This window comes from Podarcis raffonei, chromosome 15 (assembly GCF_027172205.1).
Source record: "Podarcis raffonei isolate rPodRaf1 chromosome 15, rPodRaf1.pri, whole genome shotgun sequence".
Lineage (NCBI taxonomy): Eukaryota > Metazoa > Chordata > Lepidosauria > Squamata > Lacertidae > Podarcis > Podarcis raffonei.
This window is the reverse complement of record NC_070616.1, coordinates 7093719-7106086: the sequence shown is the minus strand read 5'-3', so window position 1 is coordinate 7106086 and position 12368 is coordinate 7093719. Positions and strand designations below refer to the sequence as shown.

At 46.4% G+C, this 12368-nt stretch overlaps 1 protein-coding gene across 6 annotated transcripts in view; it reads left to right on the top strand.

Moving 5' to 3' along the window:
- Positions 1 to 514: 514 nt before the first annotated feature.
- Positions 515 to 12368, top strand: part of SYNRG (synergin gamma) — a 51548-nt gene continuing 39694 nt past the window's right edge. For 5 of the 6 annotated variants that reach the window (XM_053367540.1, XM_053367539.1, XM_053367538.1 and 2 more), the window contains exons 1-6: positions 515 to 822; positions 5999 to 6036; positions 7586 to 7704; positions 8752 to 8882; positions 10274 to 10379; positions 10897 to 11008. In XM_053367540.1, coding sequence (XP_053223515.1) covers positions 680 to 822; positions 5999 to 6036; positions 7586 to 7704; positions 8752 to 8882; positions 10274 to 10379; positions 10897 to 11008 — 649 coding nt within the window. In that variant the 5' untranslated portion in view covers positions 515 to 679. The remainder of the gene's footprint in view (positions 823 to 5998; positions 6037 to 7585; positions 7705 to 8751; positions 8883 to 10273; positions 10380 to 10896; positions 11009 to 12368) is intronic. The other variant, XM_053367537.1, reaches the window with a different exon arrangement.

The following is a 12368-nucleotide window of genomic DNA, read 5'->3' as shown; positions in this document are numbered from 1 at the left end:
TGCATTAAAACTTATTTTTACTTTGTGTGCCTTGAGGTGACTGTGGAGAGAAGGCGGTTAAAAAGTATTATATTTATACCTCTCCTTTCTTCAGGGCAGCTTTGGCAAACGGAAACAGGTAACAATAATGATAATGAAAAGACTAGTAATAAAATCTAATTATTGCTAAAGCAGAGCGGGTGGAGATGAAGAGACCTCTAGGATGAATAATAGCAGCCTCCATCCTGCCCCACACCTGGAGGGCACCTAGGGAAGCCACCCACCCCTGCCTATAGGGTGACTTTGCCTACGCCTCACAAGACCCCTTTGCCCAAGACAGGTAATATTAATCAAAAGCCTAGTAATAAATCAAATTATTGTTAGGCAGAGCCGGTGGAGATGGAAGAATAGTAGGCTCCCCACACCTGGAGGGCACCCAGGCACCTGCCTATAGGGTGACTCTGCCTACGCCTCACAAGACCCCTCACTTCCCCACTTTGTGGGGGGAGAGAGAAGAGGGCGGCCAGACCCCGCTCCTTCCCGCCCCTCAAGGCGGGCGCTGCCCAGTCGGTGGGCCGGGCCTGGCGGGGGCGAGGCGAGGAGGCTCTGCCCCGGAAGTGGCGGCGGCGGCGGCCCAGCTGACAGGAGCCCGAGAGGGAGGCCCTGCTTCGAGCTCTTGCCTCAGTCGCCGGGCAGCAAGATGGCGCTGCGGCCGGGCCAGGGAGCCGGCGGCGGCGGCGGTTCCCTCAGCACCTCCTCGGCCGCCGCCGCTCCTCTGCCGGGCACCGCCGGGCCGCCTCCGGGAGCAGCAGGTGGCGCCGGAGGAAGCCCCGGACCTGCCAGGTAGGAGGGGATCCCGCGGCCGGAGGGGAGGCGGGAAGGGAGGCGCGCTTCTTCTCAGGTGACTTTGGCATCTCGGTTTATTCAAGGATCCCTCTGGCTCCCTGGAGCGACTTTTAAAGCCTTTGGAGGGGGGGTAGTCCCCACCCCGCACCAATTAAACCTAAATATATAGGAGAATACATAGGAGGAAGGAGAAGATAGGCACCTACATCATACCTAACACGTACATCATGGTTACTTCAATTTAGAGCCCGCCCTTCCATCCAAAGGAGTGCGTTTATATATGTGTGTATCTATATATAGGCTATAAATATTAGTATTTGCACGTATAGGCAAAGTGGCAATGCACAGCCTATATGTTAGCTACTTGCCTATGTTATCTTAAATATTTTCTTTCAGATGCTTTAAATGTGATTGATTGGGTGGAGTCTTACTCAGGCAACACACATACAGTATACAGTAGCATACAGTACACATAATGTGTGTGTACTTAATCTGCTTTCTCTCTCAGATATTTATGGATAATGGTTGGAGCGGGTGGATCTTTCGCCGTCTTAAAATACTGTACAGTAAAGCCATTCTGATGGATACATAAGAATGTATTGTATGGGCTTACGTATATCCGGTTGGTGATCATTAACAAAACAGCATTAAAAGTATTTAACACCCAGTATTTAACATACGGTCAGTGAATGGTTGCTAACCAGTTGACTGAGCTCCACATGGGTAAGAGGCCTGCTTGCAACCACAGGGTCTTTAAGCAGGTACTCAAAACAAAATATTGAGGCTTCTGGTTAATAATACTAGGTCAGGAGTCCTATAATCTAGGATGAAGGACGGTGTGGAAATTTAATTAATTAATCAATAGGTGCTGCAAGACACATTGATATACTAATCTCATTTACCTGGGGGTAAGCCCCACAGAATTCAGTAGAACTTACTTCTAAGTAGACATGGTTAGGCTTACCCTGTGAGTGTCCTATTTCTTCTAGAAGTAAGGTGAACATCATGTGTTCATTGTTGCCTTTCTGGCTGAATGTAAAGATTGGGCAGATATCTGTCTATTAGGCATTTAACATTCATCAGTTTATTTATTATTAAATTAGAAAGAGAGAATTAGAGAGAGAGAAAATGTGAGATTCCTTCGCTTAGTAAATTATAGATAGATGAGAAAAATAGGTTCTCTCTCCCCATCAATTATATAAAACTGAGAAAGAGAGAGAATGGGTGAGGAGTCCATTTTTTAAAAAAAAAGTTTACATTTTTGGATAACAAGTACAGAATTCCACTATCCACTTTTTTAAAGTGGGGGAGGAATGCTCAAGGTTGGGTTTCAGGAATTTATTATGTCAATTCTTAATTTATTTTTAAAAAACTTATGTTTAATTTCAAGGCGGAGGAACACAACTTGGGTTTGTTTTAGGACAGGGTGTAGGTCTTCTGGAGTCCTTTTTCTATTAATAATTCTTTTTCCCTCCTGTGTAATTTCAATGGATGTTTAGGAACCCATAGCACAGTAATGTCACTTACTTATACGTTGGTTTATCTCTTCCCGCAGGCTATGCTTCCTACCTCCACCCCCCACCTGAACAACAACCATATGAGATAGGTTAGACTTGAAGTTCCCATGTCCAATTGAGTTGCATCCTCAGCCGCGATCAGGGGCTACCATTGTTTTTAAAAATTATTAATAGCAGTGGCTGAGCAATTTCAATCATAACTGCAAGGCTGGGTAAGGGAGAATCTAACCCTTTCTTCTGACCCTGGAGCCATTTCCCTGTTAAAAGTTGTGCTGTAAAACTGCTTTTTGCCCCATGGAGCAAAACATACAGGTATTTTATGGCCGTCAGTATTTTTTCCCTACGGGGCAAATACTAACTTTGAGGAAGGGGAGGAGTGATTTTAGAATCGTAGAGTTGGAAGGGACCCCAGGGGTCATCTAGTCCAACCACCTGCCATGCAGGAATCACAGCTACATCTCCTGTGCCGGCGCTCAGTCAAACCCAAGCCCCTCTGCTACCAATATTCCTTGAAAAGAGGTTAAAGTACAGGTTATAAAGGTATGACATTCCTGTCCACCTTCCCCATTAACTATTTTAGATAGCTTATTGGGGCAGATACTTCTCTGTTTTTATTTACATAAGTGTATGGCTTTATCTAAATGATAAACAAAAGTGTGTTGGGTATAGGCTAAGTGTTTTCTTGTTACGGGGTATGGTTGGTGCAGCACTTGAGGATTAATGTAAAGCAAGTAGAAGGTTGAGATGCTGAGAGTGCTTTATCAGTCCATCCCTCTTCCCAGTTTTATTTATTTTTTGTTTTTAAACCAGCTTGATGGATTGAAGGTTTGGATTGCAGTCCCAATATCGGTTAGTCACTCTCCCAGAGAGAATATGGCTGCTGTGCTGTGCTGTGCCTGGCTAGGCTGCTTAAAATTCCACCAACTTCAAAGAGGCATAATTCTTGGAGCCTACGAACATTCCTTTGGGAGTTCAGCTTGCCCTGGGACAGGCAGTTATGTGTAGGTGAACAAGTAAAAGGTTCTGTTGGCTTTAGAGAATGTTGGGTTTATACCCACTCAAGTTAATATTTCTTCTTCTTACCAGAGGTACTGGTGTATCTCTTCCAGTTGAATGTGTGGATTCAAGAATTCATTCTGATGGTGCAGATAAAATATAACTGATAGAATTCTACAGGTTGGGATATTAGTGTGTGAAAACAGTCCAGATCCAATGATCCCTAGATGGTCGAAAGTGGTTGAAAGCCAGGTGCAAAATGTGCCTGGCATACTGGCGGTATATAAATATATTTTATAAATAAGCAAAGGTAGGATGCTGCCCTCTGCTAAATCAGACCAGTGGTCCATCTATCTCAGTATTGTCTACACTGACTGGCAGTGGCACTCCACGGTATCGGGCAGGGATTGAATCTGGAAGCTTCTACATGCGAAGCAAATGTTCCACCACTGAGTTACGGCCCTTCCTGATTTAGCATCAGAGAAAATGTTGGTCTTGTGTCTTCTTTTCTCTCTGACTCTAATTAGCAGGAGTGTGTTTTCTCATTTGTAGCTGCTTATAAATAAGTCACTGCTTCTCTGGAAAGCCATGCATGTTTAATGATTCGGCCTTTCTTTGCTTTCTGTGTGGAATGGCAACGAGCCCCTCAGATCAAGTCATGGTTTTGCCCCTTCTCTCCCTCCCTCCTCTTTCGCGGTAGGATCCTGACATAGAAGGATAAGGGGGGTGTCACGCATGTGGAGCGCTGATGCAGATGTGTGACTCCGGCAGGGGAGTTTAAACGTGACATGTAGGTTTGAATTAGCACGAGTTTGAGCAAGTAGTAGATTGAAATTGGGCATGTTGACCTCAGTGGCGGGTTCCTTATGATTAATGCAAGCGTTCATCAAATGCCCTTATTCTTTTGTTCTTAGCAGTGTGCACCTGCTGGTTTTTAAGGGCAGGAGAGACTATCCTGGGACTTTAACACAGAGGTAGTTAAGCGCTTTCAGATGGAGGGCCACACTCCATTCTGAGCAACCTTCTGGGGGCCACATGCCAGGGGTGGACAGGGCCAGATGCAAACGTGAGCAGAGCAATGAATGTGAATCTTACTTTAGTATAGTAGGCTAGTTCTTGTCTTGCATCCAGGCACTATCAGAGCATTATCAGAAGCATTATCAGAGTTCAAGGACACCTTCCAGCCAAGCAAAACACTCAAGGAGAGTGCAAAGCAGGACTGGTGAGGACTGTGGCCGTGGGGTGCAGAGGGATGTTTATGAAGGGGCTTTGGGTGGTTCCCAAGGGCCACAGAGAGAGACCTGGGGGGCTACTTGAAGAGGAAGCCTTCCTGTTGAAGAGCACCATGGGTTTGCAAGGGCTGGTCCCCTGGACGCCTTTACTGTGAGGCAGTGGTCCCCCCCCCAACATATTGGGATATCTTACAGAACTCCAAGCTGATCTTGTGAAGTAAAAACTGCTAACGAACAATTCATTTCACAATTTCAAAATTTAAACCACAATCGCAAGACTTGCTTCCGGCCCTCTTGACTCCCCATGCAAGGCGGCTCTGCAAAGAACTGTATACAGGCAACAACCGTGTTGTGCATGTTCAAAGCACGTGGGACTGTGCATGCCTGCATCACTGCGAACACGGAAGTGGCAGGAAAAGGGGCGGAACAGGGTAGGGCAGGCTTATGTGGGCTTCGCAGTTGCATGCGATGACCCGGAATGCAACCCCCGTGCAAATCTGGAGTTGCCTGTAGTGGAACAGGATCGCATCCGTCCACGAGACTCTCCAAATGCACAGGTACATCTCCTTGAGACACTCCTTGAGACGGAAGATGCATCAACCCGACTTAATGGGCTTGTTATGGACCCTTGTGAAAGGGAGATTAAAAAGGGTGTGTGCCTGTGTTAAATGGCCACTTTTCCCGCAGCTGTGAGTAGCCCTCAGCCTCTGAATACTGAGGAGTTGCAGTAGTGGAAGAGGCAGATTTCGTTCTTTCAAGTCCTGCTTAGGAGCATACAGGTTCTTTGGGTTTGGCCATTGTGGGAACCGGACTGCTGGGCTAAATGGACCTCATCTGTCGTGACTCTTCTTACATTACTGTGCTTTTCAAGCAGGAGCAGGAGGAACCTCAAGCTCGGGGGCTGAATGTGGCCCTGCAGGCCTCTCTCTCTGGCCCTCAGAACTCTCCCCAAGTCGTACTCATATGTAGTCCTCCTTCATGCCCAGAGCACTTTTGCCTGGCTGGAATTTGCCCTCAATGCCTCTTTCATACCTGGATGAATACTGCTTGCTTACGTTCTGTATGTGTATGCGTGTTTTACTGTTCTGTTCCATAAAACGTAATGAGAGTAAAATGCTTTTATTATTGTTTTAAAAGTTCTTTACTCTAATTCCATTTTATGGAATGAAACAGTAAAACAAACTGCTTTTCATAGAACATATGAATGCGGAAATGAGAATGAAACCCAGCTTCGAATCTGGATTGTGACTTGTCCTGATGGACAGAAAGGAAATTCCACTAAACTGCCCTGTTTGCAGACAGCTCCAACATAGGAGAGAGCTGCCAGCCACAATTCATTTACCAAACAGTTGAGGCAATGCTTTGCATTAGAGCTTGCACTATTACTCAAAATGGAAGACTCACGATTTTTACCACTTTCTGTTTCAGCTTCATGTTTCCTGTTGCGGGTGGTCTTGGTCCTCAGGGTACGTAAAAGTTCAAACTTTAATGGGAGGGGAAGGCAAGGCATATTATTAGGAAAGGGGAACCTGCGGCCTTCCAAGATGTTCTTGGACTCCAGTTCCCATCATCCCTGATTGGTTGGGCCCAAGCTTTCCAGGGCTGATGGGAAATCGACACCATCTGGAGGACTCTTTGCTAGAACTGAACGAGGTTCAAAACTGCAAGTGTTAAATATATCTCTCAGAGTTTTGTTTTTTTTAAAAAAAATCTGACTCTTCCTAATATGTGAGATGTGATGCTCAAGATGAGGGTGTTGAAACTTGGGGTAAAAAAAATTGTAGGTTCCTCTTCCATAGAAGTGGAGCTCCAAGCCTTCCTTGGGGAGATACCAGGACACCTGACAATGCAGGACTGGTGCAGATAAATCTCTTTAATCAGAGTTACATTTCAGGTGCTTTCCCTAGAGGTGTTAACTGTTCTTAAGGAATATGCCGGTGCTGCCATTGACCAAGGTCAATTCTAATTAGTTGGCTTCAGAGCTCTTCCTAATGGAAGCCCCAGTTACATTAACCATTATCAAGGCTTGTAATGATGTAGCCCTTAATCATGACTAAGACTTGCAGAGAGGGGAAGAGCTGGAGGAAGGGATCCCGGGATGGCATCCTTGCCTGGCAGACTTGGGGCAGATCCCACCTCTGATACCTGCCCTGGGCGGCTTGGGTCTGCCTGCCACTCCACTTTCCCACAATGTGCCAAGAACGACCCTGCCTCAGTGGAAATGTGTGAAGTTAAAAATGGCAGCTAGCCCCAGCAACCTGGCATTGATTGGAGCTACCCACAGCCACCATATGTTAGGTCTGGTGGCAGAAGAAGGGGACCTGCTGGAAGGCACTGTGTCCAGGGCCTCCCCCCTAAATCTGGAGCCATCCCCAGAAGGAGCCCATCCCCAACCCCTTAACCAAGCCCTGCCATGGGACAGTAAAGTAGCTGGAGGAAGAGGAGACAGTGGGGGAAGAAAGAGCTGGACCCCCTGAGAAACTCAACAAACTGCTATACCTGGAACTGGGTGTGGGAGCGCAGCTGAATGGGACACAGCTGTAGGCAGCCTGAGGAAGTACCATCCACCCTGGGGCTGCCCATAAAAAGCAAGTCTAGAGTGAGAGACCAGGGTGCTACCCGCTGTTTCCAGGAACTCTTCTCGTTGTGAGACTTTTGTGGGTGAGCTGAGAGTTTGTTTGGACCCTGGGTGAGAACCCAGAGGCTGAGAGGGAGGGTGTGTCCGAAGGAAAATGAATTAATATTCATATCACTTTGTATTAATGTAACATTTTTATATGTAGCTGTGTTTTTGTAATATTTTGTTTGTTGTTTTCAGTTTTTATGTACACTGCTTAGATATATTTTTTAATATATTAAGCGGTTTAGACATTAAATAATCAAGCAAAATAATCAGTCGATTAATAATATTGAAATAATGGTTGGGCCAGACGGTGGTCTATGCTTGTAGTTGTGGATTAATAAAATTTAGATCTAAGAGGGAATCCTAACCAAACCTTTCATGCCTTGGTGTAGGTATGATTCCCATGCAACAGCAAGGCTTCTCGATGGTGTCGGTCATGCAGCCCAACCTGCAGGGCATGATTGGAATGAATTACGGCTCTCAGATGCCTCCTGGAACAATGACCATGCAGGTTTGAGACTTGTGCTTAGTCAACAGGAAGCTCTTGGGCTTTGATCTGTATCAGGAGGAGTGGAGTTGGCTGATTTATGCGAGAAACCTAAGGCAGCGGCCCAGCAGGCTTCCCCTTCCTAAGCTTCTTTCTCATAAATAAAATATTTTAATTCGTATCCTTGCTCTTGCACCAAAGCCACCCTGTGAGGCTTCTCAAAATACCATCTGAGTACAACCAGTGTCAGACTTTGGGGGGCCCTTGGCATTTGGCATGGGGCCACGTGCTCACTGCCTGCCCCCAGGCGTGCCAAAGCTGTGGCAGGTGGGAGCGCTTTTGAATGGGAGCTAAGCTTGGCTGCTATCCATTGTGGCCTTCCATCTTAAAGTTACTCATGCCCCAGCCTGTAGATTTATAGTCCTACTCAGACACTGCTAGGGCAGCCACCATGGGTGAGCTGAGCCCTTATTCAGAAATGAGCTTGCTGCTAAAAAAGAAAAAGAGACAGAGCATTTGGTGAACAGCAGTGCAGCCAGGTTGGGCTGGTGAGGTGCCCTTTCAAGCCCCTGTGGCCCTTGGGTCAGTGCCCCACCTTGTCAACTGCTGGTGCCGGCACTCTGCCACCACCAAGCATCCTATTTGTGTCTCGGGTGTTACGGGGAGGGGATGAGGAACTCTTTACACAGCAAGCCCCAATGAGAGTGCAGAATCTTGGGGGAAGCATGCTATAGGGCAATGAGGGCGAAGCATGCTCAGTGGTGACAGAAAGTTGAAATGGGAGATGGATGGAATGGGATGAGCTGTATTGGAAGTGTGCATGGCTGGTTGGAACTCCCGTAAAGCAGGAACCCCCCACATTGCAGTGTTTTGTTGCAGCAGGTCCCGTGGCCATTGCAGATTGGACCAGAAACCTTCTGCACACAATGCAGGTGTTTTCTCACTGAGCTGCATCCCTTTCCCAGATTCCTGGGTTGGCTTCCCCCAGTGTTTCTTGCTCTTAGCAAGGTGGTTTTTATTTTATTTTTAACATTAAATAATTGAATGCCATATGTTTCATTTGCTTCCCAGGGTGGCATGAATCTGGGCCCGATGCAAGCGGCTGGGATGTCATACATGGGGCAGGCTCCCTTCTTAGGAATGCGCCCAGCAGCTCCTCAGTACACCCAGGACATGCGGAAGCAGTTTGTGGAAGAGCAACAGTAAGTGACGCTTAGCTGTCCCCCCCAAGTGTTGGGATGGAGATGAGAAGGGTCGTTAGGGGCCTTACGCTAGGAGCGGGGTGCCTTTAGAGCCCAAGAAGAACATTCTGTTTTGGGCAACCATATGGGGCTGACATACCAGTGGTGGGTGGAGCCAGTGGCAAAAGTGGGCGGAGCAAAGGAGATGACTGACATTTGTACAGTAGGCTACATTCCAGCTTTTCAGAAATCACAGGGTTCTAAATTCACACAAACACCCCTCTCCTTCCAAGCAAGCAAGGAGCATTAGCATGAGAACCCATTTCAGCCATGTGGGAATGTTCTGGGGTGCAGGAGAGGATATATTGTGAGATTATATCCTAATCCAATTTGTGCTAACAAGTTCCCAAAATATCAGCAGAGTTTATAACATTCCCCTTTTTAAGTTTGCAACGGTAACGCTTGCACAGGTTCGCTAGAACCTCTATAATAATTACTCTGGTAATTTCCCCTTTTGTTCCCTCTTAAAATACAAGACACGACACAGTCTTTATAAAAGTATAAAAGAGTTTACTCACGTTCTGTTCACAATATGATCCCAGAAGGCAGACACGCTTAAAAAGGTAAAATACACTCAGAATCTATCTTATAGGGAGATAGTCCCGTCCTCTCTTGGCTGAGAGCCAAGAGGGCATCCTGCTTCTTTGAAAAGTGATGGCAGAGAGAGGCAAGAGGCAAGAGAGAATGGCTGCCTGCCCTGTGCTTTTATCATTTACCTGCACAGGTGAGGCCACACCCACCTCTGGTCACATGCAGAGGAAGTCCGTCCCCAGGAAGTTTACCTGCTTGCTGGACAGACATCCCTCCCCATGTTCTAACATGTACACTCTAGGAATGTTGTCATTGACTGCTCCTGTGTTTTACATCCCACAAGCCAGGCAGCTGTGAAGATCACATCTGAATTTGGAGATTCAGATGGAGTGCCTCGAACAAGATTGGGTCTTGGGCAGTGTTACTTTGTCCTAAGGCAAGCCTGGGGTCAGGTGCAGCCCCCCGTTAGTGTGCTTACTTGGCTGGTGTTGTCTTTGAACAATGTCTCTTGCTTGCCTAGATAGAGAAGAGGAAGGGTCATGTCGGTGCGTATAGAAAATAGCCTAGGACACAAAGGTAAAATTTACATGGGTTGCTCCACCCACTTTTACTTCTGACCCTGCCCACCAAGGGCACATGGCCCTCAGAAGATTGCACAGAGGGGAATGTGGCCCTCAGGTGGAAGAAGTTTCCCTATCACTGGTTTATGAAATGTAATACTTAGCTGTGGAAAGCAGGAAAATAAATAGTGGTGAAACATAGGGCCTAAATAATAATCCTTTTAAAAAAAAAAAAATGGCATGGCTTGTATCTCATTGCAGGAAACGATATGAACACCAGCAAAAGTTTTTCGAAGAGGAAAGAAAAAGGCGCCAGTTTGAAGAGCAGAAACAAAAGCTACGGCTTTTAAGCAGCGTGAAGCCAAAGGTCTGTTGACAAGGGGTGTTTTCAGCAGCACCCTGTCAGATTTTAAATTCATTAACATATTTTCTCTTGAGCTGGCAAAATGAGCACAGCTGATAGAAAATGTAGCCTTTTAATGAAACAGTGCAGAGCATTGAAATGTACAAGGCTGAACAAAAAGCAAGATATGAAATGATAAACTTCTCCCGGACAAAATATTTTTTTGTTTGACTGTTTCGGTTGGCCTCTTGATAAAGGTTGCCACTGAGATGCAAAACTGCCTTTTGTTAGGGGAAGAAAAAGTGTTTAAAACATATTTTTCACATGCCTTTAAGAGTTTCACCGCGGGTCATGTCTTCAGTGTCAGGCAGCGTGCTTCTGAATGCCAGTTGCTGGAAACCGCAGGAGGGGAGAGTGCTCTCGCACTCAGGTCCTGTTTACAGGCTTTCCTTTGGGGCAACTGGTTGGCCACTGGCTAGAGGGGCCTTTGGCCTGATCCAGCTGCCATCTTTTTCTTACACTCTAATGTCTCTGTTTTTAGATGGGTGAGAAGAGCAGAGACGATGCACTGGAAGCTATTAAAGGGAACCTGGATGGGTTTTCCAGAGATGCGAAGCTGCACCCCACGCCGACATCACATCCAAAAAACTCAGGTATTACGTTTTTCATCAGAGATGCAGAGAATGAAAACCTCTCTTGTAGCTTCCTCCCTGAGCTGGTGGTCTCCTAGTGTTGTCGGACTCCAGTGCCCATCAGTCCCAGCCAGCCTGGCCAATGGTCAGGGATGACACTTGGTCCTGCCACTCTCACAGGCACACTTGGTGGGGACGTGGGAGAGGGCCTTTTTGGCAGCTGCTCCCAGACTTTGGAACTCCCTCCCTAGCGAAGTGAGACTGGTCCTCTCCTTGTTGTCCTTTCACTGGCAGGTGAACACCTTCCTGTTCCAAGAAGCTTTTGGAAACCAACTCCTTTTAATGAAAGGGCTGGTGTCGTGCTCTTTGTATTGTAATTATTTGTGTGGTTTAAATAGATTTAATACATGCATATAGTTTAAATTTTGTCAATGCGTAATTGCTTTTTCTATGTTTTTAGCACTTAATTTTATCTGTAAGCCATCTTGAGTCCCGTCAGGGAAAAAGGGCAGGGTATAAATAAATTAACAACAACAACAGGATATGTAGTCTAGAAACCTCTGGAGGCCACCAGGGCAGGGCTAAGATAATGAGGTGCAGCTTCGTAAAAACCATTTAGCATCTCTCTAGTTGATAAAAAAATTATTCGTTTCTTCATTTGTTAATACATTAAGGACATACTGAAACCAGAGTTAAGCACTTATAAATCTCACTGATTCAACCTCTCCTTTTGAAATCAGCAGGACTGAAGGGTGCTTAACTGTGACAGGATCATAGCAACACCCATATAAAACTCAACAGGGAGAAGGATTTATATTTTTTTGAGAGGGAAAGGGAACCAGAATTAATTGGCTCCACCTACTGCTGGGCTCCTTGCATTCCACCCTGGCAGTCCCAAGGAGCACCAGTCACTACTGCCTCCATTCCATACACCTTCACAGGACAAATGCAGCAGCTTTAAAACTTAGTCACAAGATTAGGATGGGTACTAACAACATGCGTCTCAGGTGGCAAATCCCAGGATAAAGAGGTGCATCTTCAACATTATGGCAAAACCTATACAGTCGCACCTTGGATCTTGAACGCCTTGCAACTTGAAACGTTTTGGCTCCCAAACCCAGAAGTGAGTGTTCCGGTTTACGAATGTTCTTTGGAAGTTGAACGCCCTTCCGTGGCTATCGATTGAGTGCAGGAAGCTCCTGCAGCCAATCGGAAGCCGTGCCTTGGTTGTCGAATGTTTTCGGAAGTCGAACGGACTTCCGGAATGGATTCCGTTCAACAACCAAGGTATGACTGTATAGTGAAGTTGCCAGACGCCCTTTGAAGGGGAGGGAGTTCCACAACTTGGGGGCTGCCACAGACAATACACTCTCCCGGGCCG